The sequence below is a fragment of the Syngnathus scovelli genome, chromosome 13 (genome assembly GCF_024217435.2).
Source record: "Syngnathus scovelli strain Florida chromosome 13, RoL_Ssco_1.2, whole genome shotgun sequence".
Lineage (NCBI taxonomy): Eukaryota > Metazoa > Chordata > Actinopteri > Syngnathiformes > Syngnathidae > Syngnathus > Syngnathus scovelli.
Genome location: NC_090859.1, coordinates 13,860,791 through 13,888,439, shown reverse-complemented (window position 1 = coordinate 13,888,439; position 27,649 = coordinate 13,860,791). Strand labels below are relative to the sequence as shown.

Genomic DNA, 27,649 nt, shown 5'->3' with positions numbered 1-27,649 from the left:
AGGAAAAGGAAAGCCAACGGTCGGGACGCTTGTCCAGTCAGTTGATGCCAAAGATGTGGGACAGCCTCAATCCCGCTCTTAACGCTAATCTTCCACCAAAGCTGATTTGTCACCACTCGTTCCGCCAACTCTTACGCAAGCTGCAGCTTTTTGGGCCCACGTTTACGCTATGCTGCCAAAACTCACAACGGCCCCTTTCACACTGCCTGGCTTTTCCCCCAATGTTACCTTTTGAGTGAAAGGTACCAACAATTTTCCACCTTAGGAATCAACAAATGGAAGTAAAAATAAAAGTCATTGAATTAAAAAAAACACACAAACCACAACGAAATAAAAGCTATGATGGAAACTCCAAAACGATTATCACCCAGGGACAGACTATATTGACTAAAGGAGGTGACCCAACACTGAACCCTGTGGGACACCAATTTTCCCCGAGGTAATATCAGAGGCAAAATGTCCTACTGTATGTGTCCACTCTTGTTGTTGTGAGCATGGCGGGAAAAATAAGACACCCACCCGGCTGTCTTGCGGAGTGTTTGGTGTGCGTGGAATGTAAGTGTGCTGCAGTGGAACACAGTGTGACTTGGGCCCGGGCCAACGCTGCCGCTCGCCAATCTCATGTTCCAAAATTCACGGCCGCTGGATGAGCTTTAGCCTTCGGCGAGGGAGGGAGGGAGGGAGGGAGAGGAGGACGGGGTGGTTCAGTCACAGGTTAGATTTGTGTTACTGTGTACCAGCATGTGTAGTTTGTTCTTTTTTTAATTAAAGTTTGTACATTGTGTTCATGTGCTCTGAAAGGCATCTATATATAAAACACACTAGGCTTATCAGTTTATCTGTGTATCAGTCGACCAGACTGATAGCTTGATAAGGTTACCCAACATACTGGTGGTTATAGACTAAGTAAATGACTGACAGGCAGGCAGGCAGATACGCTTACATAGTTTTTGATAACATCAATCATACCACGCTGCAACAATTTGCAGGGTGAGGCAAAACGGTGCACAGAAAAACCGGTTTTATTTTATCTAAATGTCCATCGTGTGAACATGTTCACTGTAACCAGTCCAGGGCATAACATTCTTTTAACAAAAATCAGGAAGATTTGTTCATTAAATGGAAGATAATCTTTTGTAAGGCTTAGCTTGGCTAGACATGGATAAACACCGCCACCTTGTGGTCGCCAGTGAATCCTCCTCTATTATGACTGAGAATAAGAGCCAAAGGCCAACGTGTCATCTGATTCAGTTTTATTCTCGTTATGACGCAACATTAGAAGTATATAAATATCTGTTTTCTTTTTTTTTTTCAATATACAACATCTATGACATCCATAGAGCGTTTCTCCTCGGGCAAAATACAAAAACTCAATAACAACTTTTTATTGCACATCTTCTAAAAGACAAAAAAGCAAGTGGGAAGCAAACGTGGCTAACGCTAGTGTTTACACAGTGGAAATAACAACGGCACAGTGGAGACAGGACAGGACGGGCGGACCACTTCGAGACGACTTTTTTTTTTTTTTCTCCACGTCAGACCCAGTGGGTGACACAACAAACATTTTGGCAAATGAGCACTATAAAAAAATAGACAGCGGCGAAGGCGAGTAAACAAACATCAATGTGCTTTCGACTGGATGCTTTAATGGCTCTGTTCAAGACAAACGACGTTTTTTGTTTTGTTTTTTGTCTCGTCATTCATTACGCCCGAGCTGTGAGCATTTAAGGTGCGTTTGTTTCTTCCTATGATAAAATGCCCCAAGAAAATCAATCCCAAACTGCTATTGACTCGTGCTTATTTTTTAAAGGCCTCATAATGCGCAAATGACATGAATCCCCCTAATTCGAGGTAACATCTTTTTTAACCAATTGGGACAACTAGTAGGGCGGCACCAGTGCAGTGGAGCGTCCCTCACCAGAAAACATGATGTCCATCCAGTACGTTAGACACCAACCACATTCTTAATCCGTTTCATTCGCAAGATGCTACATTATCACGTACTCACTCTCGCCTCACTTTCCCGACGAGAAAGCCATCCGCGGTGAACGCAAAACTCCGAAATTAAGCGACCAATCCAAACCACACAGAAAGGAATGTGAGGACGAGTTTCACCGTTGGTGGACGCCAAGCAACGCGACGGCGGCTGTACTGCATTAAAACAACAAACAAGCTTTTTATGGCACCTAACCGGCGAGGCGTCCCACGATTGGCCGGGCTCCGGCGTAACAGCTTGTCCGGTCCTTCGTTTAAAAACAAAATGAAGATGAAAACGCACCAATGTTATTTTGTCGTGACAGGAAGTCACACACGACGCCTTCCCTCGAGCTGAGTCTTTGACCGTGCCCCTGCACGGGTCTCATTTGTGGTTTCTCGGCGCGCCGGTTTCTTTTTGGCGCCCTTGTCGGGAGGCAACGTTTTGTCGGGGGGTTCCGAGGCGTCGGCGCTTGCCTTGGGTTCGGGGTGTTTTGGCTTTGAGTCGGGATGCTCCTTAACGGGCTGCTTTTTGGGCGAGGGATCTTTATGCTTGGGCGGCACCACGGATGGCTTGTGTGGCGCCCCCATGGGGATGCTCTTCAGAAGTTTGCCCTTTGAGTTTGTGCTTTCTTTGACCGCCGGAGGGGAGGCTGCTACTGGACATTTTGGTTCCGGCGGCTTGGCGTCAATGGGCTGCGTTGATTCCTCACCAAAGGGCAATGTAGGCTCCCTACATTTGGACTCGAGGGCTACGTGAGAAACAGGAGGGGCTTCTCGAAATGAATGTTTTGGATCGAGGACTGGGGTGGATTGGGGGCTTGACCTGGTTTTGTTTCTATGGTCCAAAGTGGTTTCACTAGGACCTACCGTGGCATCTACGCCTTCTTGCTGATTCAAAGTGCAAAGGTCTGGAATCCTCAAGACCTGTTCTTCCAACAGCTTCGAAGAACCTTCGGCCTTGGAATAGTCTGATGGCAGATCCTCTTTCTTGGGCATTGGTGTGACACCCACTGACATGGCGGCTAAATTGAACACGGACACTGCTTGTACACCACCCAGTTCCACTTTTGGATCACTAACCTTTTTCGAGGTGGACCCGTCACAGTGAACGGGAAAGCTCTGACCGGAAGAGGTTCTGACGAGCTTAGATGAAGCAACATTTGGGCCACAACTAGAATTGTCACTGGGTATGCTTTCTTTGTCCAGACCCAACCTCGCAGGAGAAATCCTCCCGTCGACTTGAGGCTGATCCGTTTCGTCATCCTGGTCTTCGTTGCTGACTTCCCGGATGGAAGGTGTCTTCCCGCAGGAGAAGTGCGAGCTGTGACGGGAAGCGACCACCTTCATGCAGGTTCTGTTCTCCTGCTTGGGGCTGTCACCATCATGTCTGCTCTTTGTTTTCTCTCCGATCGAATGCTCCTTGGGAAACAGACTCGGGGAAGCGGCGGTATCGGGACTCGTGGGGCACGCTAGAGGACTTTTGGGTTTGTCGGGAGCTTTCAGTTGTCGTTCGGCCACATTCTGGAGCCACTGGGGAGGGACGGCTAATTTGCTCTCTGCCATTTTGGATAGACACGTGTCCGTTTTGGAGATTCTGGGACCCGAGAGGAGGCCGATGTCCAGGGTGCCCTCCAGAGGCTTGAGAGGGGACACGTGCCGGCCCTCCAGTTTGTAGTCCGACGACGTCTTCCTCAGAGGACACTCGCCTGACGAAATGAGCTGCAGTTTCTCCACGGCGCTCTCCCCTCGTCCCGAAAACATCTTAGAGCCCATCGGCCCTTCGCCGCCCAGTCCGGCCTTCATGTGCTCGTGAGCCGCCACGGCCGTGTCCAGCTGGAGACTTTTGGAGCGGGTGGCGCCGAAATGGAGGTTGTCATGGATGGTGGGGGAAAGTCGACACACAAAGTCATCTCGCTCTTCGAAGGAGAGCCGCTTCCTGGTGAAGTCCATGCTAGAAGCCTTGAGCTCCGACCTCTCCATTTTGTCTTTGGGCGCTCGAGGATGCGAGCGCTCTGCATCGCTCGCGACCGAGTCGCTGACGACGGCCGACGCGCGGCTGAGTTTTTTGTACAGGTTCTCTTTCAGGGCCACGCTGGCCGTTTCGGTTTTGCTTTGAGTACGGGAAAGGTAGTCATCGCCGCCCGATGGATCAGATTCCCGCTTGGTGCTGGTTTTGTCGAGTTCGTCCAGCGACTCCTGCCGTTCCCTGCGGCCCACCGGCCTCTTCAAGCAGCCCTGCTCGACGGGCCGAACTCGGGGGACGGCCGCTATCGCCACCTCGCAGGTGTTCCCGTCCGTGGTGCTGCTCTCACCGGTGTCTCCGTCCTCCTGATCCTGTGCCTCCTCCTGCGTCACCTCCAGGCTTTGCTTGCGGGCACACAGGTGCTTCTTGTCCGTCACGTAGGAGGGCGACAGCTTCTCCTCGGACTGCACCCGTTTCAGGAGCGGGGAGCGCGGCGGCTCGGCGCTTTTAGGTCGCACAATGTGGCGGATGATGGTGGGCGGCGAGTGGATCTTGGTGGGGAAGGCCTGGGCGCTTTTGGAAATAGCCACCGAGTGTCCGCTGAGCAGCGGAGAGGGCGAGCGCTGAGGGGAGGTGGGCTGTGGGGTCGGCGAGGGTGTGCGCGCCAGAGGGGAGAGAGGAATGCTCCCTGCGGACTTACGCCGCCCCTGACGGAGCCGCTGGCCCGGTAGCTTGGGGCCCAGGCCGTGCAAGGTGCTGGGCCGGATGTGAGTTGAACCTGCGGGGGAGTTTGGCGTGCTGGAGCTGGGTGAGCTGCTTTGGGAAGAGTTGCCACCTGCAATCCCCCAAAGAAAGTCAATTGAACAGACTGTGTAAGCAAAAAGGCATCAACTTTGTCCTTTGCGGGTTCCAGGCTTGCAGTCCCGCTATTTTGCGTATTTCTTTTGTATCTTTAATAACTATTTTGGGCTTTTGTTTTAACTGGGTGTAATTCTCCAATTGACCAAGAGATGGCAGCACACTTAACCTTAAGGTTTTTTTTTTTTTTTTAATGATGGAATGGCGTGAACATGCAATCTTTACCTGAGAGGGTGAAGTCAGGAGGTGGGCGTAAAGCGGCGGTGGGCGAGCGGGGCGAGAGGCTATGCGTGGGCGAGCCGGGCAGACTCTCACCCGATGACAGCGAATGGTTGAGCGACGTGAAGCTGCGACTGGTGTGAAGCAGAGGCGACGGCTGCATGGCAAAACGCCGGAAGAGGGAACGCCGCCTAAGGGGAAAAAAAAAAAACATTCAGGGGTTAGGAAATTTACACTCTGGACAGAAATCCTTGCCGACTTACTGGTACCTTTCCGGTGTCTTCTCCTTTTTGGCCTTCTTGGCACATCGCACCATCTTGCTCCTGTAGCTGTTCCTCCTGGCAGGGCCTCTCTTGATGGACGTGTTTTCGAAAGGGGTGGTGGTGATTGACACCTTCCTTCCGCTCTGAGGACGACCAACAAGCAAAATGAGAGGCAATAGGAGAATGTTCCACTTTTTGAATAAAATAAGGACAGATTTGATAGTAGGGTAGTGTCAGTGCACTAACCTTAACTAGAAGCTCCACCACCTCGGTGTGGACGAGCCCGTGGACCGCCTCGCCGTTAACGTGAGTGATGAGGTCGCCGGCTTTGAGTCCGGCTTTCTGCGCGGGGCCGCCGTCTTCCACGTTCTGTCACGCAAAAGGGGTGGGCGCTCGTCATCACGCCGCTCCAATTCGAGGACGGACGTAACGGAATCTGCGTCCTTACCCAGACCATGTGGTAGACGGTGTAGACGTCGCTGTCGCAGGCGTACACGCGGATGGCCCGCAAAGTGAAGCCAAATTTCTTGCCGCTGCCGTGGATGACTACCGGCTGCCGCGCCAAAAGCGAGGAGGAGAACGAGTCTCGGCTGGGCGAAGAGTCTCGGGAGGAGGAGGGATCCGACGACAGCGAGTAAGGGGACAGTGGGCTGGCCAGCGGTGAAGCGCCAAACATGTCTGGGTGGATCAACCAGGGAAGACTTTCAGATCATGCCAAACAAAACTACTGACTCCCTCGAGTGACTTTCGTTGCACTAACCTGCGGGGATCATGAGCGAGAGTGCGCCGGTGGAAACAGACTTGGGGACTTTGGATATTTGCGGCTTCTCGTGCCCACCACCTCCGCTGGGTCTGGGAGAGAGCGCAGACGTCCCCTGGTCTCCGACCGGGCTCTGCACGCCCTCGCCCCGGGGCGTCAGCTGGTCCAGATGCTCAGAGAAACTCCCTGATTGGATGCAAAAACAGTCAAGTGTCAGACACTTGGCTTGCTACCAAAATTAATTAAATCGGGAAAAAAAAATAAAGGGTAGCTGGTCCATTGTAGTTTTTTGGTTGTTCACTTTACCAGAGAGTGTTGCCCCACTGCGAGTGCTCCCAGGCGTGGTGGCATCGTGCTCGTCACGCGGCAGCTCTCCGACAGACATGGACGTCTTGCCGGAAGACTCGTCAACTTCGTTCTCCGAGGCCGAGATGGCGAACTTGGGGAGCAAGCCGGCGCCTGGACTCTGCGGGAGGGGCTCGCTGTCCGCCGGCAGTGATGGCCTACGAGGCAAATATACACTTAGTCCTACTTGGGAGGTACGTGGGTGTATTATTTGAGGGATTCATTTACATGTCTGTGAAGTCGGGCGTCCAGCTGAGCGTGTCCAGCATAGGTGGGCTCTCGCTTTTCTTGTCTTCCGGGGCGTCGCCTTTCTCCTCGACGTGGCCCCGAGACAAGTCCAGACTGCTGTATACCTGACCACCAAGGACACATCTCAATAATTATCACAGCGGTGTCTCGTCCAATGATTCCATGAAGTTTGTTTCCTTTTTCATGGACTGAAGAGACGGTGTCGACAGTCACCTTGGAGAAGCGGTGAGAGCAGGAGGAGAACTGGCGCAGCTCCACGTTGAAGTCCTCGTCGTTGGTGTCGTCCTCCTCCGTCTCCAGGTGGTGGTAGCGCTCTGAGCGAGCTGTCGAGACGAGACAGAGTTAGTTTTTTAGCCCGGTTTTCAGACACAAAAAAAATCCCCCAAAAGATGCCCAAGCCTACTCACTGTCGAAGTAGCTGGTGTCATCCTCGGACTCCAGCTGGGGGATGAACTCGGCCTTCTGCCGGAGGAGGCCGTTCCAGTCCAGGTGGTGAAAGAAGGAATGCTGCTTTACTTCGGCAGCGCCACCTACAGGCACAGGGAGGGAACCCGTTTGCGCTTTTCCCCGGCTATCAATGTGAAGGTGGTCTCTACCTGCGCCCATCCTCTCTAAAGGATTCTGCCTGAGCAGAACACCGATGAGCTCTTGGGCGTCACCAGGTGGTGCTTCTTCTCCGTCGGGCCAGTTGATCTCATCTGCACACACATTGAAAAGTTTTTTTGTTTTTTTTAATTCACCTAAAATGTTGTTACTCCTTTCAATTGTTTGCTTTCCACTGACCGCTGATGACCTGCCCAAAGAGCTCCTCGGGCGTGTCCCCGAAGAAGGGCACGCAGCCCACCAGGAATTCATAGAGGATGATGCCCATGGCCCACCAGTCCACGGGCTTGCCGTAGCCTTGCCTCAGGATCACCTCGGGAGCGATGTACTCTGGCGTGCCGCACACCTAAACGCAAACAAAACAAAAGTTGCGACCAGGAGAAATCAGAAACAGAAAGTAAGCCGTGACGATCGCTCACCTGCTTGTCGGAGAACTCGCGAGCGTCCTTCTCGATGTGGCCTTCGTACAGGTTTGTGGTCATGTTCATCAGGCCCACTTTGGACAGGCCGAAATCCGTCAACTTGATGTGGCCCATGGACGTCACCAGCAAACTGAGAAACAAAGAGGACCGAGCCCTGCCGGGGTTAGCGAGAAATAACAGAAGACTTTTACGCAAGGGTGGTGGGAGTCGCTCACTTGTCTGGTTTGAGGTCTCGATGCACGATGCCGTAGTTGTGCAGGTACTCCAGTGCCAGCACAGTCTCGGCAAAATACATCCGGGCCATGTCCACGGGAAGAGGGCCCATGTTCTTCAGCAGGGTGGCGCAGTCTCCTCCTGGGAGGTGGGATCAACCATGTCATCATCACCATTACCGTCATTGACCATCTCAGAATATCATTTCTGTGGCCGCTCACCTTCCACGTACTCCATGACCATGCAGAGGTGCCGTCTGGTCTCGAAGGAGCAGTACATGGAGACCACGAAGGGGTTCTCTGCAAAAGTGAGGATGTCCCTCTCCACAAAAGCCTGCTGGATCTGGTTCCTCAGCATCAGGTTCTGCTTGTTGATCTTCTTCATGGCGAAACGCTGCTTGCTCTCCTTGTGCCGCACCAAGTACACCGCGCTGCACCACAAACATGTCTAATTAGGCTCACTTCGTTTTCATATATCTTGTTTCCATTTGGTGGCCTTTATTTTTATACAGATAGATGTTTGGTCTTACCCGTAGGCGCCGTTGCTGATGAGTTTGGTCAACTCAAAGTCCAATTCGCACGGTTTGCGTCGGGACCTCAGGGCGCCGCTCAAACTTTGGGACTGAAGCAAAAAAAAAAGATATATTTATGGATGAAGAAAAAGAAATATTTAAGCAATCGATAGGATTATTTGGAAATCTTACGCAGTCGTCGGTTTCAGGAGTTTGTGCAATGCCGCTGTCACTGCTGCTCAACTGAGCCATCTCTGTACGAACAAAGTACAAATGAGCAAAATGCTAATCTATGGCGTTTCGCATTACACGCTAGCAATAAGCTAACAGCCTTTCATTAGATGAGATTTAATGAGTTGGAAGAGCATTTTGGTGTTCAAATACACATTCTAGTTCCATTTTCATTACTGCCTAAGAGGGCAAAAATAAAGTTTTTTTTTTGAGCGAAACACAAAATGGCAAGCGGTAATGGCGCTGACTGAGTTGATCTGGAGTGAAAGTAAATGAGGTGGAAACGAGACTCATCTAAAAGTCATTAGCAGCCACCTTGCATCATAATAAAACACACCAAGGTCCATGTGCGCCCATTACGCCAGGGAGCGCACAACACGCGTCTGCCGCCATTTAACATCTGTCCATGTGTGTGTGTGCATGCTTTTGCTTCTTCATGGACATTGTAGAACGAGTAGGGTCATTGGGGAGACAATCTGTTCACGAGCAACGTTTCACTTTTTTTTCCCTTTTACAGCTCAACCGAGATATTACACACCGTTACCTCCGCTAGGGAGCTTACGTTTTAATCCCAGCGCAGTTTCCCGTCTACATTTATCTCCCATACGTCAACGTGGATCGGTCAATGTTTAGTGTGATTGACTTTATAATTGTGTTGCATTTTAATTGTTTATTTTTACTTCAATATTTCTTATATTTTTCAATTGGATTGTACAGGTCATAGGTCATATCAAAAATTAAATCGGTGATATTGAACAGGGGTGTGTAGACTTTTAATGAATACCATGTGGGTGAGATAAGAGAATGGAGTTGCAGACCTTCCAAAGGATCTCTGGTCAGACCCAGCTGGCTGATGATGTAACGCGGGATGTCGGTCTTAATACCCTGACCCTCCTTGGCGTGGCCCTCGGCCGCCTCCAGGAGGTGGTAGAACTCCTCGGGGTCAAACTCCTGCACAGGGGAAAAAATATTTGACTCAAGTCAAAATGTACAAAGCGTGCTTCCCGAGTGACATCGGAGGCAGCGTACCAGACATTCCAGCAGTCGGGCTGGTCGGGCGATGACCATGAGGATCTTCTTGGCCAGCTCGCGGATGAAGTTGACCTCCTCGCTCTCAGAACGCTCGGTGGACTGCGCCGAGAAGACCCATTAAGTTCCCCCATTAAAAATTGGATTACGAGCGCACTCACCTCCTGCACGAGCCTCTCCAGCTTGTCGGTGAGCTCGCAGAAGTAGCTGGACGTGACCAGGCCCAACCGGCTCTTCTCCAGACAGTCGCGTGCCAGCTCGATGATCTGGTGGTGGGCGAAGCCGAGCACGCCGTCGGCCAGTGGCAGGACGCTCTCGGGAGAGTTGCCGCGGATGATCTCCTGGATTTTCTCTTCCATCTGAGCGGTGGCCTAAAGACGAGAAGGAAGGTCACGTGAGGTCAAGTGACAAAGACGGCTGGGAACGTCGGCAGCCCACCTTGGGGAAGCGCTCCTTGTAGACGTGATTCATCATGATGATCTCGTGGTCGTAACAGGACGGAGACCTCCCAGGGCTGGCCGAAAACAACACAGTCATCCACACGCGAGATTGTGTAACGGGACAGCGAGGCGTTCGTACCTGAGGCTGCGCGAGCGCGGGCGCATGCCGGCTGCCCGGCGACACTCGTCGGCGGAGATGTTCTCGGTGCAGAAGTGCTTGGAGAGGAAATGCAGCTCGTCCGGCGTGGGCTGGAAGGGCAGCTGGTGTAGCTTCTCCTGTGATGAACAGGATGACTGGAAGTGAAACAAATATACATTCAACAAGAAAACAACACAAAGGAAAGCAATTTTGTTAGCGTTAGCACTTAGCATGCAATGAAGAAAAATATGACTATAAAAATATCTTAGAGTTAAATCAAAGTTTTGGGATGCTCACAGAGACGGTGGAGTTGGGCGTGTTGGTTCCATATCCAGAGGAGGGAAGGGAGGCCAGCGACCAGCGGCGACCATCGCTCCTGACGCCACAAACGCCAACGTCAAAACAAGAATTCGTCTTAGGAGCCACGACAAAAAAAAAATACCTTCGTGCAAAGGAGAAATGAGCGGAGGCACTCGGGGAGAAGTTCCTCGGGCTGTCCTGTGGACTCGTGCCTGCGGGAACAAATAGTGATGAGTTTCGTTGCTCAAAAGACATCAACTGCACTTTGACTGAAATTTAGCATCAAGTAACACAACATGGATGCCAAAAGGGATAAATGCTCGCAAGGGCAGGAGCCAAATGGCTAATTAGACAATACCCCCCCCCCCCATATATGGGCATAACAACAAAAGAAGTCCACCAATGAGAAGCAACGGCAAAAAGCTCCCACTCATCCAGTTTCTTACCTCGACTAGCAAGGCCGCGCCTGAGCCACACAGTCAAGTTGTCGGAGAAAATATTTTGCGGATCCGAGCGCATCTTTCCCCCGCTGGGCTCAGACTAAACACTGAGTCGCCAGTGGCGACACGGCTGCTTTTTGCACCGCCAATGGCAGGAAATAAAACGCCCCACGGTCAATGAACGAATCCCTCCCTCAGCCGTCGCAGCACTTCCTCTCTGGAGGGTCTTGGCTTCCTCAAACGACACAATCGTTTTTGGTGGCGGCAAGCGCCTCTCTTGCATTTTCGTAACAATAATAATAATTAAAAAAAGCCTTTCTTGTATTTTAGTAAAAAAATAAATCGATGAATTGGAAGATTTTTGTTTCCAAATATTTGAAATTGTTTTCCCAAGTAAAAGCAGAAAAAAAAACATGAATGAATGACTTCAATACCTGTGAAAGACGAGAGTGGCGAGTGGGGTCGGGGTAAACCTGCGGACTGGCTGCTTCCAATCAGGCTTTTCCTGTTGCTTGTCCGACAGCTGGAAGAACAGATTAACAGTCAGTGACACAGATCCACACAAAAATATGAAGACTGTACTGGGAATCACGACCGAGTCAGCCATTTTAGAGTGAATCATTCTTGGTCTCATTTTGTTATGTTAACCCAGTCGCTACATTCACAACCGTTCACTCGTTCCCTATTTAATGATTTTTTTTTGTCAACTATATTGCCCACTACTGTATCTTAAAATTCTAAGGTAGATGGTTAAGATGATGACGTGACTGAACACAACGAGAGACGTGTACATAACAAACACGTCTGGCGGGAACAATTCAGCCACGTTGGCGACCTTTCTGTACGGCCAGGACCGATCAAAAGAACAATGGGACGCTCTGTGTGCGTGCGTAGAAATGCCCGAGTAGGCAGACTCGGCGTGGTTGTCAACGCATGGCTGCAGAGGTCACGCCGAGCGCCCCGTGACACGCTAATGTCACGTCTGCGGCACTGCTGAGCTTCACACTTTTATGACATAGATATCTTACAATAGTACAAAATGTTTGAAAATAATACTGTTTCATTATGTAAAGGTACAAAAAAAGTCGAATTGGACTAAATGAAAATAAAATTCCACAAATATTTAAATTAGGGACAACACCAAGCGAGGCGCTGGTTAGCTCGCTATCTTGTTGGCTAGGTGTTGTCGTCCTTGTTTGGCTTTGGCGAGATCCATCCTTTCTGCGCGTTCATTCACGGTGACGGCGTGAAAAAGCATCTGGTACACAGGTGCGGGCGTCAAAGCGGATCAGGTTTAACGGCATCTATTTATACGCGCTCGCTGCGGATTAGGCCAGCGGATGCCACGCCGCTGCCCAATCAGCCCTCGGCACGCTTGATCCTCGCGCTTCCTGCCGCCGCAGTGTTTGGATCAAAGAGTTGTTGAATGGTTAGCGTTGACTTGAACTTACGGGAGAGTGAGTAGTCCCCATTCACGCTGGCGTTCGGGTAAAGCGCCGCATAGATAGAGCTCGCCAAAGACTTCAAACCACAGGCCCAATGCTAATGGTCATAAAGAATTAAAATCAGGGAAAAAAATTGTATTTTTAGACCATACAAAGTAGTCTCAATCTGTCAAAAAGACCCTTTTAACTTATTTTGGAAATCAAGCGAGGCAAAAATAGATGAAGATGAATGAAATAATTTTAGCCCGGCGCAGAGACTTTTGCGTTTGTGCTGTCAGAGCTGTCAGGTGCGCCGACTCGCATCAACGACAAAACTACAACGCGATGTCACAAATCTGACACTTACCGCTTCTATTATTAGTCTAAAAAAATAAAAAATAAAAAAATAAAACACTCCCAGTCAAAATTGTGCATGTTAAATTCATACAATACAAATGATTACAACTGTAAATCTGTGTATGTTAAAAAAAAAAATTCTTGTAGACTTTTTTTTATTTTTGCTCCTTCTTGCATATGTTTAAAAACTCAACGTCATGTATCTCCACAACCAATATGAAACGCGAGTGTTGGAACGCAACACGGAGTGCAACAAACCAGCCGCTATTTACTGCTAAGCCGTTTTCCAAGTAGGTCATGAAGAGGATTAAAAATGAAATGAAAAAAAAAATGCATTTCTATAGCAGTTCAAACCATTTACAAAGACCTTGCGGGTTTCGCGCTGTCGATTGGTCGCCTTTACATACGACAAATGAAAAGTGAGGTTATACGGGGATGCTGGCGTATGCAAGAGAGCACTTTTCACATTTTCAATGGAGCGAGAATTTCAAGCGCTGAGCTCCCTTTGAGGGCCAACAATCTTCAACAGAGCCCAGCCAGCATTGAGGAATGAAAGCACGCTATCAGCGGGATTAGGGAAGCCAAATTTAAGACTCGGCAAATGTCTCTCAGGTGTCTTCAAAGGGATTTTTGTCATTAATTTCCTTGTTTTCTTTTTTAGATTTTGAAAAAAAATACACGTTATTTAGCACAATTTATTTTGCAAAATTATTTTAAAAAATTCTCTCGAAACACCCTTCTGATGAACTATTATTGTCATATTTAGACAATTTTCTTGAAAACGATTATTCTCCTTACAACAAATCGAATTGAAGTCTTTTCATATTTCAATTATCTGGGAAAAGTGTAACTTATCTTGTACATTGTGACTATTCAGCGTGATGACTCTGACTTTAGCCGACTTATTTTTAAATGAAACCAGAAATTGTGAATAAAAATTCTCCTCCGTCAACTCCCCGTTGTTGTTTTTGCAAACAGAAACTAAAACTCTGATCTCAGCGCGGGTAACATGACACATGGCAACGGGATGTAAACACTCCCGAGTCCAGAAAGCCCGTTGCGGCACGCTCCTGTGTCAAGTTGAGTTGCTCGCGGGTGGCGTGGTTACTTTTGGGAGCGACGCAAGCGAGCTCTGCCCCGAGAAATTCGGCGTGATAAAATTTGGACAGCATGTCCAATCGCTACAATCCCACATGAGTTGGGCCACATGAGTCGGAGAGTAAAAAAAAAATTCATGTGCAGTGTATGACATCATTCTCAAGTCATATAAATTACAATTTTGGATCAGGACATTTTGTCATTTCCCGTTTCTATTGGCGAGCAGTCCCGCACAGGTGCCAGTATGGTCTTGACAGAAGTTCTGACAAGCTCTCACGTTCTTGTCTTTCCTTCAAATGGGCCAGATTCAGCTCGTGGGAATGCAATGATTGTTTAATAATGAAAGTTTTCTGTCAACAACTACTTCACAAATCCATTTCAAACCATGCAAAAGAGCCTGTTATGTAGACACACACACGCACACACACACAGTGGACTTGACTCAGTAACTACGACTTGACAAAAAAAAAAAAAAACGTCTCCAGTTCCTTCCAGTCAGTAGAACATAACACTGCCCTAAAACACAAGCAATAACCGAGCGGCTGTAAACACTCCCGAGAGCAGAAAGCACGTTGCGGCTCGCCTCCGCGTCAACTTAATTCCAAAACAATCTTCCCCCCCACGAGACGAGGGTGGAGCGGGCTACCTTTGGGAGCGTCGCAGGCGAGCTCGTCCCAAGAAATGCGGCGTGTAAAAGTTGCCCATCGGCGTCCACAAGCTACAATCCCACATGCCGCCGTCCGAGTCGGGACAGAGGAGCGGGAGCTGAGCGGCGGGACCGCTCGACTCAAAGCGGCGGCGGCATCGGCGTTCCGTGTTCGGCTGCGCCGTCCTCATGCCGCGGATAAAAGACGTAATCCTGGGAGGATCCCGAGGGGACGATCCAGGTCAGGTTGCAGCGGAGCTGCGATGTGCCAGAGCAGCTGACTCTTTGTTTGCACGTAACAGGCACCTAGCGCTGATTACGCCGGAGGAGGAGGAGGAGGGAGGAGGAGCTGCTGCTGCTGCATCATCCCTCCTTTGGGTCGCCGCCAAAAATTTGACAGGTCAGCGTATTAATGTGGGAATTCCTCCAGTTGTGCTGTAAACACGAGTGGCCACTCAAAAGATGAACAGTAAAGGAGAAGGGCAAAAAGCTACCAAACAATCTCCATGACACGAACTTTGACCTTTTGAGCCGCCTGGGATTTGGGACGTGCCGATTGGCCGCTTGGCGCCAAAGTGCGTGCACGGTCGCACCACGGCGAACATTGTGTCAGGACGCCGATGAATTTGACGGCTGGGAGAAGCTCGGGCGGGGAGGGGAGAACTTTAGGAAGGAGGCACGACCTCACGGAAGAGAGCAAAGTCCCAGCTGTGCAAAAATGAAAAGTCGCCCGCTCTGCAATAAAAGCGGAGCGATAAGACTCACGTGATTTTTTCTAAACTGCCGCTTTGCGTTGTTTTGACATCCACATACAATAAACGGACGACATCATAAGACCAGATGGGTGGAATGTTTATATTGGATCATCTTTAGATTTAACATCTACACATTGTTAATTCCCTCAAACGTCCTCACACAACTCGGTCGTCTTTTGGGATCATTACGACTGGAGAGAGAGAGAGAGATAAGCCGTGTCGTCGACTTCGGTTTGACCTCGCCGTGGCGGAAAGACAGACAGGAGGGGAGCCGTTGCTGCGCCGCGGTCTGACACGAGCAGACTTATCGCGGGCTGATAAGACCGGAATATTCGTCTGTGACTTTCCCTTGTGTGTGCTGTGTGTGTGTGTGTGTGTCCCTGCTGGCCTTCACTCTAATTGTGGCTGCGCTCTCCTTTGGTGTTCCAGTTAGGACGTAACGCTTCACATGGGGACAAAGTCAAACTCACAGCAAGAACATGGACGTCACCGGCTGGTAGCACCAACTGGCTAACAACTTAAGTCTCTGTCTGCACGACAGCAAAGAGCAAATGTTTGCGAGTAGTAAACACACCCAAAGGTTTCAAATTGCTAGTAGAGGCCACAAGATGGCAGCAGAGCATTACTTTTTCTATTCAACCGGGGTGATAGCCTGTCTGAATGAAACTCCTCTGCTCACATCAACATAGCTTGCTGGCGCCAAAGCAACACTTTTATATTAGACTTCTGAAGTAGGCTATAGCATCAAACGGGGAAAAAGTCAAGCGCTGCGAGGAGTATCTGGATGCACTCTATCGCCACGGGGCTATTTTGATCCCATGCGGCAGGTGGTCGGCCGGTCGGTCGGTCGCACGTGGCGACCCTCGCTTACCTCCAGAAGTGAAAGGCGTGCAGCGGGCTACACGGACTGCAAGGACTAGTGGGAGTGGGGCTCAAACTTCGGGGCGTGAGGCTGCAAGTTAAACGGAGCAAAGTGAAACGGAGACGTTTTAGCACGCACGCACATACACGAACACAGAAGCGCATTAGATATCTAAAATCGGACACGTGCAATCGGCCGAGGCGTTTGTCTCTCTTCTGGAGGCAGATAAATGGCTTTGACATTGCGTCTCCTCTGTCGTAGAAGAGAGCGGAAGCAAAAAAAAAAAAAAGACGTCACACCGTGTCGCTGCAGTGCTGAGGTCACGCTGAGGTGAGCAGATTTTACTGCAGTGGGTTTAGGAGCTCATTAGCATCAGATTATGCCCGCAGGAAAATGCCTCAAAGCCTAATTTGGCATCTTTTGTAACAAGTTTAAGGTGTGTAACAAGTAACAACACAAAACGTCCAATTGGAAAACATTCAAAGGGTCACATTTGTCATCTTAGCAAACGAATGAAATCATTTTTGGACTAATAGCTCTCACTCTCATTTTATTGAAAAAAAAAATAATAATGACCTCCAGATGGAGTTCCTTTCCCTTTCACTGATGATTCATCCACATATTCGCAGGCAGCCCGACCCAGTTACTTGCATAAGAGGATACTGGAACTTCCCTCCAGAAAGAAACAACAATATTTGCTTCATACATGTATTGACTGGAATTTTGACTAGGTTAGCAAAAGACTATGACGCAATGTCCCGTGACTCAACTGCGTCGTGATCCATGGACCACCTGTGCTACGGATACCTGCTGTTGCCGTGTCGATACGGTCTCGCGAGATATTACGATACTGCGTGTCGCAGACTGATTTGAACGAGTTGACCGTGCATGTGTACGGTAATCCTATTAACGCGGAAAGTGAAATAACCTTGACGGTGTGTCCGTGAAAAACGGCGCGCACACACGCACACATTACAAGTGCAGAAAGAACTGCATCCAAGAAATATACCCCCTTTTCTTTCCTCCCCCCCCCCCATTGCGGATTAGAAACGGTGGAGACAACAGAAGGGAGACAAACGCCTCAACGATGCCGACAAAAGGACGGCGGGGAGCAGCCACCGTAGCCGCTCGCGCGCTAACACCGAGGTCGTTTGGAACGTTTACATTGCGGCATGGGGCATCGCGCGCGCACACGTGCAGCAAGCGCACAAACGCGCGCGCGCAGGCAGGCAGGCAGATGATAAGAGACTTCCTGCTGCAGATGCTAAAGCTAGCAAGGCAGCATACTCACTCGAGCGTCAGACCAGGAATTCGCAGCCGTTCCCGTTGGGCTTTCATGGCTGCTGTTTTGCTCTATTGTGATCATCATAAGCGCTCCCTGCTTGGCTGCAACGCATGCATGCCGTCAGCCAGACCAGCTCCCCCCTCCGCTCCCCTCCCCTCCCTCCCGCTGCTCGCTTCCCCTCGCACACGGACAAAGAGCAGTCAAAACAGTGCGATGAAACGACGAGGGCAACAAAAAAACCCCACTCCCCAAAATTAGAGGGGCTTAAAAAGAAAAAGACCCCACTCCGGGGCTTTTCGCCGTTGTTGTTTTGGTCCTTCCACCTTGAAGCTGTCAAACAAGACCCTCGGCTGCCTGCGGAGGGACAATAGCCCCTCCCTCCCGTGCCTTCATAATCGACTGCGCCCCCCCTAGCCCCCCTCTTTTGACAGCCCCCCCCAACAGCAAGTGACACCACCACCTGGTGACGAGGTGCAATGACTGATTATTCGAGGAAATATTTATTTTTTTTGTATCCTGATACGTCATACTGACGTCCTATAAATGGGAATTGATTTTTTAAATGTGTTGTCTACACACAGTTGGGTCTCTGTAACGGTGTGGAAAGTTTCCGATAAATATTAATCACTTAAGATGGGGATTTTTTTTTTCCCCAAATAGTGATTGCCCCCCCAACCACTCAAAAACAAGAGTGACACTTTCATCCATAGCAGTTCCTCAATCTAAATGCATTTGAGGCTGTCTCATCAAAGACCTGAGACCATCGCCATGGTTACCGAGGTCATTGGAGGCTGCGGCAACCTGTTTGCACAAGGAATATTTGTCCAGGAGATAGGTGACACCCAAATGGTGTCGCTGAACCAAAGTCCATTGTGACTCAAAATTGATGTTCTCAAAAAAAAAAAAAAAAATGTATACGCAATGGAAAGAACTACAATTATGGTGGACTAATCAGATAAATATAAACCTGTCAGATTCACAGGAAAGCAACCATTTGTAATCAAATGTTTCTTTTAACTTAATATGTTTTTGGTGTGTACTGAAAAGATGACAGACATCTGAATCAATAACAAATTTACCACACTTGTTTCCTCATTCACACTTGAGACCTTGCAACAGTAACAAGTAACATGAAACCGGAAAGGGGGGGGGGGGGGGGGGGGAGAAGGCCGACATTTTGGACATTTTCAGGGGTGTACTCACCTTTTTTTTCCAGTGGTTTAGACATTATGTGTATACTATGTGTTGAGTTATTTTTAGGGGACAGTCAAAATAAAATAAAGCGCAAACCCATAAACTGCCGCAAACCTTTTCATAGGAAATAAAAACTTCACCACAGCGGGTTGACCAGCATAAATTTGATTGACGGGTCACATCAGTCATGAGGGTACTTACAGGCTGCCTCTCCGGGGAAGACTGAGCTCTTTCTGTGAAAAGGGAAAAAAAAGGAAGAGTTAAAAGAGCAGCATTTAGACCACATAGTGCACAAGGTTAAACTGAGGTCAACCTTGTCGTGAAAAAGTCCAACAAAGAACTCACAGAATCGCTCAGGAATTAAACGCCCCGCGGCACTCGTTACGGGAGGGATAAGGCAAAATCCTCACAGCTCTAATCACCTGTGACTCACTTTGATTTATTCCATATTGAAAACCTCGACTATTGAAAAGGGAACATGCACGTTAATTAGCTTTTACTTGGAGCAATGCATATGCCATGCTGCTAAAAAGTGTTTTAAAAAAAAAATGGGTTAGAGGCAATTTACAAAATTGGCAGGCCTTCACTTGACTAAATGTAATTGTTTAATGGCCCGGGTAATTATCTCAATTAATACGGCATAAATAATTTCTTCCAACATTTTACTCTTAAGTACTTCACTGGATGTTTATATTGGTCAATTCTACAATTTACTGGCCTTCAACACAAGGTTCTCTTTGGGTTGAAACCTTTGTCCTTCAAGCAAAGAAATGGACGTTTTAAGGAGGCGCTGTCCCTTTGCTATCAATTACCGTCACGTCCGGTCATCAGATGAGCATCCCTGTTTCTTTGGGGAGACGAGACGGAGACGCGCGAGACGCTAATTACCAGTGGGAGGTGATTTACAGCAGCGACATATCCACCAATCACAGCTCGACGGCTCACAGCGGGAAAATCTGCTGCCGAGCATCCCTGAGGCAATTTGAGGGGGAAACGTAAGCCCGTCTGTCTATCCCAACTGTTATTGAGCCAAGGCACATATTTTGAATTACTGAGCAAAGATATCATAAAAAGTAGCTACGCTGAATCTGATGTGGCTAAAAAAAAAATCCTGATTCTGCAACAAGTGGTTACATAGGTAGTCAACTAGTGGAAAAATTTTTTGGGTCACTAGACATCCCAGGCATAGATCAATTAGACAAACAAAAAGATTATTTGTCATGGATGAATAATGTTCAGATGAGAACCTGAAAATTGTCACATATAACTTAGACTCAGCAAAATCCAAGACAAGCAAATTAGTGTCCGAAATCTATACAGAATGATAACGACACTAACAGACAAGGGATAAATTAAAATTGTTCTGCAAAGAAACAAGATATAGTACCGCAGCGTAGTCTTTGTACATTAAACCTGTGTATTATCTACATTTGAGCACCACACCGCCCCCTAGAGGCCAAGGCACACACAACAGAAACAGCACATACAATATAGCTAAACCGCTTCAATCAAGTGGCAATAGGTAATTTTTATTTTATTTTTTCAATTTAATGTTTTGTTTGCAAAGATATTTGGGTGAAAATTATATTTACATTTTAAGAGCAATACTTAAAACATTTTCATCACTGCAAGACGTAACACCATTAAAGTATTGGAACTCTGCAATGGCTCAAATACAAGTATTTGTACTCGAAATGTGTCAGGGGGGAAAAAAACAAGTGGTACTGGCGCATCCCTAGCGATCGTTTTACTCGTTAGTGTGTGAGATTCTTCGTTATCATAGCGTCAATTAAGTGTCAATACCGCAACAATTCTTGCCGCTTCCTTTCGGGCACACACGGGAGGATGTAAAGTCCCTGACTGTGGTCAACGACAACAAAAAATGAGTGCGGTCTGCCAGCCTACCTGTAGCCCCCGCCGCCTCAAAATGCTGGACTCGTCCATGGCAGAGTCACGGCTCGCCTCCGCATGTACGCAGCACTGGACAGCTCAACCTCCAGCCCGGCTACCTCGCTAATATCAGATTTGTGACGCCGCTCACTTGTCCCGTATGCCTCTCCCCGGCTGCTCTTCTCTGCGACTTCCCCCCCGGCGGTAGAGGAAAGGGAGGCAGGACGACGACGGGTAAGGTGGGGGGCGAGGGGATGGGAAGGGAAGGGAGGAAGGTGGGGGCTTTGGGACGATTCTCTCAAGGCATGAAAATGAGAGGATGTCCTTCCGTGCATTGTAGCGCTTCACAAGGCGGGAGAAGACACTCCGGGTTTGTGATAGGCGAGAGTTTAACTTGGCGTTCCGAATGCCGCACGAGGCGCCTGACGGGGGAGAGCCTGTTTCAGACCTAACGAGTACACGCGGCGGCGGGAGGATTATCAATTTCAGATTTTTCACACCTCTGGATGTGGCCTGCAAGCATAATTCTGTATTCCGTGACTGTGTGCCCCCCCCCCCGCTGTTATTCATACGGTGTGGAAGCACTGCACGAATATTAAGTGTTCCCTCTCACATTATCCTCATCAGCAGCCAAATTCCCACAGAGGATGGCCGAGGGGGGTAGCGGGTGAGCGCGTGTCATATGACAAATAGCTTGGTAAAGAAATTAGCAATATTGGAGGGGAGCCAAAAATAAAGCCCCAAATAAATCACGATACTAAAAGTATTTATAATGAAATAAATGAATACATTAATTTGAGTAGGATTTGATTCCTTTACAATCTGCCATTCAATAATGTGCAAAAATTTGAATACTTAGTTAGATATGCACTCCAATTCATGTTCACTTCTCAAAAAAACTTTAGAATAAAATGAACTGTCCAGCTAATTAACTTCCTTCGTTAAAAACCGAAGCAGCTTTTCATGCGTAACTTATTTTAAAAAAAAAAAAGAATAATTTAGTTTCAAGCCACAATCTCAGAACGGATGATTAAGAGAATTTCCTCATCTGGCTCTGAAAGGAACGTGAAAACACAAAAGAGGCCAATTTTTCTTTGCCTGTGTCAGAATCCTTCAATTATCCTTCGCACCCACGCTGCCACTCAAGTCTTTTCTATTCATCCATTCAGAGAAACCGAAGGCCGAAGAAAAAAGAAACTGACATACCTCTTATCGAATCCACGCAAAGTGGTTTGAAAGTTTAACATCTAAAGTACTTTTATATTAGCCTGTAGAGTTTTGCGCGACACGTTAGCATTAAGCTAGGAACATATCCCCCCTGATTTATCAGAAGTGACTGAAGACGGCTGCTCAAAAACGAAGCAACAATGGACAATATATGTCATTGTGGTGTTATCTTGACTTTCCGCCTCCGCCCGTTTCAGCCAGCACACCTTGGCGCCGTGGCATTATTGCGCCCCGTGGGTGCCGCGTCCTGCTCGCCGGCAGCAAATCAATACTCCACTTGTGCTGCGATATGGAGATAAGACTTTCATAATCCCCGCGCCACCATGTGGTGCCTTCTCCCCTCGTAGTGTTGTTGGGAGATGTCCTTGACTGATAACATTGACGTGTGCACGTTTTTTTAAGGAACCTTTAAAACTGACCACTGACAATCAACCATTTGGCTCAGACAAACACTTTTTCTCTCAAATATTGCATTGTTTACAAATGTTTACTTTTTTAGCTCATGTTTACTGATATTAAAGTAAAAACTTTGGTTTGACATTGTTCAATTATCTTTTAAAATGAACTTATCTGATCTATTATGACCAGTCATGATCTGCCAGCAGCTGCACAACAGCGCCCCCTGGTGCGCACAAGCAGACTGACACTTTTGTGTTCACTATGGGGCACGAAGGGGGGCCTTTCTCGGCTGTTGTTTAAAATGTTTAGAATTTAGCCTTGTGAAGATCTGTACTTTTGTTTTGTGCTTCGTTCGAGTGTATAATGAGAGATAATGTTATTCAAGAAAGGATGATGTCATGAGCCAGCAGGCTCACCTTTAGCGTGTCCAATGAAAGCAAACACGCAAGCGGCACGTTTGAGGCGGCATTAACCTTTCCTTCGCCACCGACTCATCGGATTAGCCGCTGCTTTTGATCAAATCTCCCGGGGAGAGAACCAGATCGCCGCATTGATCCAAGGAGCGGTGAATGTCACCTTTACACCGCGCTTTGTGTTTCCCAACACAAATGAAGCCCTGGCTTGCAACGAGCATACATGCCATGTTTTTAAATAAAAACGTCGAGTTCTTTTTTGGACTCTTTATAAGGCTCATAAGCTCCTTGATGCAGTGTGCGACTCACCTGGCTGGAGGTGAGGGACGGGTCCGACTTGCCGAGGTTGAGCGCGCGCATGCGGACTAGGTTAGAGGAGGTGTCGGGAAACGACTGCGGCGGCCATGATGTTTGCTGGGAGTGAGCTGGGAGCAGAAGGTACTTCCCTGACATCACACATGAAGCAGACAACATTTTAGAGTTGTGGTTTAGTAAGCAGTATTTCCCTCACGACATGTCAACATGCTTGGGGGCGCTTTTAAAAGCTAACGCTAACAACGGAAGCGCTGGAAATCCACGTTTACCTGTCAAACCGCCGCCCAAACTGCGTCGTCTTATGTTCTTGCCGTTGTCGCTGAGTTGGCGCTTGAAGCGTGGCGGCAGCTCGGGGTGGCTGGACTTCCTGAGCGACGACGCGGTCGAGGGTGGGTAGAGGATGTGGTCCAGCTGCACGGAAAACACGGTTAGCAAATTGAACGTATGTAAGGTACACCAGGGGTGTGCGCATGATAACACGGTACATTAAACATGTATCAACATTGAAAATGTAAATATGCTTTATTAGGTGTACAAACATAAAATGATAAATTTGGTTGCGCAACACTCAAGATGTGAATAAGCTTTGCCTTCTTGACTCAGTTTAAACTAAAAAAAAAAAGGTTTGACCAGGTTTTGACTGCTGATAAGCTATCAATAAAGAGCACTGCTAATGCTAGCCTGGCTAACGCCATCAGCTTACAGGCAAGACACACACACACAACCTTCCACAGGGTAAGTGTCAGGTGACTTTTGACCTTCCCCGCAGGGTTCCCGAAAGCAACATCAAACCTAAGCGAGCTCTTTCCTTCCTGCCTGGCTGGCCGGGCCGCCTGCTGTGGACACTGCCAACAAGTCTTTATTTCCACAGCAAACACCAGCGGGTCACCGTGGGCAACCTCTGCTGCTGTTAACAAGACACGCGCATGATCGTTTTGCGACAAACAAAAAGGGCCTCCTTTGAAAGCCAAGAAAATAAACATCATTTTGCATACGAAGAACTAGCAAACAATATCGACAGCCATTAATATTCCTTCCGATGATTAAAGCTCTTTGAAAGGACGCTCGTTCGTGTATGGAACTCTTATCGGGTCGGACGGTAACGGCAATTTTGTTGGCGTTTCTTTCAGACAGTTGCTAGGACACGGCGAGTATACACAGGCTCTTAAAAACGGGAAGCGAAACGGTCGATCACGACTAACCTCTCATCTTGCTCTCCCGCCATTGTCTTGCGCATATCCCTTCATGTTTCCTGTACGCCCTGGGCGGGGGGCATCTCTCGAAAGAACGCAAAGTATCCCGATGCGGATACAAAAATGAATTTTGCAATTATTGAAAATGTCAATAACGTATAATCTGATGGCACAAGAAGGTCAGAACTGTTTCTTGGAGGCCAAACTGACTTCTAACCTACTTTGCCGCCTAAACGAGTCACAATAAACATGAGTGATATTGCAAGCTAAGCGAAATTGACGTGCTTAAATACGACTAGTCAATTCCGTGTGAGCATAACTACATCAACACGGGCTGACTAAAGGTCCTCAGGCAAGCCAAGTTAGCAAAGCAAATCCCTGCAATAAACTTGACTTGAGTGTTGTAATATTCACTGTGTGACATAAACATCATTAGTCTCTCTTTCTGGGCCCACGGTGGTAAAGTAAACTCGAGTTCCGCCAGACCTCGTCAGCTGGCATCTGTCTTGTTTAACCCCCCAAGAGAGATTTTTTTTTCTTCCTTCAGTGTGAGGAGAAAAATAACATTTTTAAAATCAAACTCACAGCGGAAACCCAAGCGGCTCCGAAACGTTGAGCCGAGCGGACGCTGACACTTTACGCCATGTCAACTGGCCGCGGCCTCGGGTTGCTGAACTCTGCGAGCGGTCGCGGGGGGATTGCGTTTCCTGTGTCGACATGATTTAAAGTTGGAAAATGCAGGAGGCTCTTTCCAACCGTGACTTCACGCTGCAGCAGAACCAAGTGTCAAGAAGCACAGAGAAGTGCTTCAACGATTTTCTTTTTTTCCCCTTCGCTAATTCTGACCCAACATCTTGAAGCATTATTCAGAAAATTGAACATAATTTACATATATCAACATTCCTAGCAACTGAATTAAGATCAATTCAAACTCCGCCTACCTGGTTTCCCTCCGGCAATTGACCGCAGGGTAAATTCCGACCAAGCTCCATGTTTGCTGTTGTTTGACCCCTAATGGGCCCTCCGTCGCGTGTGTCCGAGTATCAAGACAGGTGTCAGAAATCAAAAAGATGGCGCGCCGGGGCAGCAAACGCTCTCGGGTAAGATGAGCGTTAATCAGATTGCGCTAATCCTCTTAGCCGCTAATGCATACACAGAAAGTGGACACCCGCCCGGCCAATGGCAATAGAAAGTTAAACATTGTCCAGTGTGAGCAAATACTATCGTGAAGCACCGATGGCCGCCAATGATGCAACTTGCTGGAATAAACAATTTGATCGGCAACAAGTAGCAACATTTTTCATGACGGCCATCTTGGTGCCAGCCAATCAGAGAAGGGGGAGTCCAAACAAAAGGTCGAGTCGATTTGGATCTATTTCCAAAAATGTTTCTACCACATTTTACTAATTGCGAGTGGGCGTAGAACGTATCCTCGTGATAAACGAAGGGTCACAGCGTATTTTTTTCAGCATTCGCCTTGTTATCAGACGCACGCAGGTCACGCCGAGGCGGAGCAATCATTTACACCCAGTTGCTTTACTTCCCTAAATGTAAAGTCCATACATGCTTGGGGACAGAAAACACCCAACAAGCCCCCACTGGAGTCTGTTTTCAGACACACGAGCCGCCCGTCGTCATCAGACGGCGGCGGCGACAGCCCCAGGATGCTTGTTCAGCTAAGCAGGATGCTCACGCCTATGAGACCAGCAGACAGGTTTTAGATACTTCAAGCCCTCCGCCGAGCAAAGTCAACAATGGTTAAATAAGAGGGATTTGAAAACATATTTTTTTAACATGTCAAAAAAGCTGAAGAGAAGTTTTCTTGTTCATAATTCACTGACATTGAAAGAGTCTGCATGAAAGCACTTCACAGTCTCGCAGGTACAATTACTTTTCTTGTATACACACACCTAAACCCTGAGGCCATCTTGAACAATCCATTTTTATTTTTTTAATGGAATAACCACAGCTGGAATTCTCCACATTCACAAGCAGCCTGGTGCTTGTCTGAGCCGGTCGCAATCCAAAAGTTCCCTATTTTCCCACCCGTCTATTTCTGGAATAAATGTCAACTAAACATTGCAGACACACACGTAGGCATAGAAACACACTCTGCAATCCGGAGGAGAACAAAAAAAAAACATTCCTGCCAATACCCACAAATTTAAGAAGAATAATTCATATTGTGGGTTTGCAATGTATCATGCATTATTACACTCACAAATCAGCTTAAAGTAATGACTGTGAAAGGATCTGATTTACATTTCTGGTGTTGAAGTTGTCAAATAATGGTCCTTTGTGGCATTTTGTCATGATCGCCTATACTGTAAACATTGCTTTTGCACCTGGGAAAACTAGGGAAGAGCACACACGTGGGAAAAAATGACAATATGCAGATCATAACCTCAAAGCACTTTGTCAACTTGGCACAAGCCGAGGAAGCCTAGCCACTGTTGGTTTGGCTCTGGGAAATTTCTTTCTTTTTTTACCAAAACGAGTTTTGCTTCCTTGAATGTTTGCGCTAATAAACATGTCTCATGTTTTCAGCCAGCTTGCTGAATAAATTTGCATTAAATCAGTGAGCAAGTAGTTCATCATACATTTGCTTTTGGGCCCTCGTTCACACTAAGATATTTTAAGAGGGACATATTGGGATTTTTTTGTTTTTGTTTACACATCAATAAAGTGATGACTTGTAGTACACGTGACCTGACCAAATTTGAATGTAAACTGGTTTTGTGAAGTGTAATTAATTTGAAACCTGATTGGTGCTGCCCAAATTAAAACTTTGTTCATTGAAGCGAATTAAAAGTGATGTGGAGGACCCATGTAGTGACCAACAGGCTAGCTGAGTGAAACACGTGGAGGGAGATGTTGTTTTTTAAGTTAAAAAAAAATCTCAAGTAAGTTGCTCATTTGTTTTGTTTACCTTCTCGTCTTCGTCACACTCATCTTCGGTACTCTCTGTATTTTGGTCCTCTCCCACTTTGGACTCGCTCCCGAAATCCGAGTCGAAGCGGTTGCTCCCCAAGTCCACTTCGGTGGACCTGTCTTCACACTCCTCCATAGTCGTCTCATTCGAGGACGAATAAAAAGAGAAGAAGAAGACCCCCCATGGAGGACTTCTCGAAAAATGAGCGTTAGCCGCTAATTAACCTGCACCTGCGTATTGACTTCATTCTCCGCGCGGGGGGTACAAAAACAATAAACGACCACGGAAGTAATTCTGGCGTCCCCGCACCGAGTGGCGACGACTCTCAACGACCGGAGGAAAAGTCCATATTTCAGAGAAAGTTCTTCCCTCGGCCGCCGATGTCCTCGCCACTGGAACCCTCACTACCTTGGCGTCAACTAGTCCGGAGAGCGGCGCTCAAAAGAGCCAAATGTAAACCACGCCCAAGGAAACAGAGCCAACCAATTGCGTCGCGGATAGTTTTGACCAACTTTCGTAATACGGAAGTCGTTGCGAGTTTAGCGTGTCACGTGATTAACAATAATATACTTTTGACTGTCTGCCGTAGTATCTAAATAAATATCTAATCCAAGAATTTTGATTGTTTCTTAAACATCAGTTATTAAAACTGGTCTTATTAAATCAATTAATCTTTGAAATGTCACACTCGGACTTT

At 47.8% G+C, this 27,649-nt stretch overlaps 1 protein-coding gene and 1 long non-coding RNA gene across 17 annotated transcripts; one reads left to right on the top strand and one right to left on the bottom strand.

Moving 5' to 3' along the window:
• Positions 1 to 1,236: 1,236 nt before the first annotated feature.
• On the bottom strand, positions 1,237 to 27,389 carry mast4 (microtubule associated serine/threonine kinase family member 4). 16 transcript variants are annotated; one of them, XM_049739283.1, is made up of 30 exons: positions 26,950 to 27,389; positions 23,097 to 23,238; positions 22,822 to 22,958; positions 18,785 to 18,816; positions 16,114 to 16,194; positions 11,397 to 11,485; positions 10,665 to 10,734; positions 10,520 to 10,598; positions 10,223 to 10,377; positions 10,082 to 10,157; positions 9,805 to 10,014; positions 9,644 to 9,745; positions 9,433 to 9,565; positions 8,576 to 8,637; positions 8,402 to 8,493; positions 8,094 to 8,302; positions 7,875 to 8,013; positions 7,657 to 7,789; positions 7,418 to 7,583; positions 7,231 to 7,332; positions 7,042 to 7,164; positions 6,848 to 6,957; positions 6,614 to 6,738; positions 6,347 to 6,543; positions 6,041 to 6,226; positions 5,729 to 5,958; positions 5,527 to 5,649; positions 5,281 to 5,423; positions 5,024 to 5,208; positions 1,237 to 4,775 (listed from the first exon to the last, which is right to left on the bottom strand). In XM_049739283.1, the coding sequence occupies exons 1-30, from the start codon at positions 27,085 to 27,087 to the stop codon at positions 2,305 to 2,307; spliced, it is 6,240 nt and encodes a 2,079-aa protein (XP_049595240.1). In that variant the 5' UTR covers positions 27,088 to 27,389; the 3' UTR covers positions 1,237 to 2,304. The 16 variants fall into 16 exon arrangements, with proteins under 16 accessions (XP_049595240.1, XP_049595242.1, XP_049595251.1 ...); XM_049739285.1 differs by having other exon boundaries at positions 10,223 to 10,359; XM_049739294.1 differs by having other exon boundaries at positions 5,287 to 5,423; positions 26,950 to 27,388.
• On the top strand, positions 14,588 to 15,326 carry LOC125980186 (uncharacterized). The gene is made up of 2 exons (XR_007485546.2): positions 14,588 to 14,728; positions 14,790 to 15,326. It is a non-coding gene; the product is annotated as an uncharacterized lncRNA (long non-coding RNA).
• Positions 27,390 to 27,649: the final 260 nt, after the last annotated feature.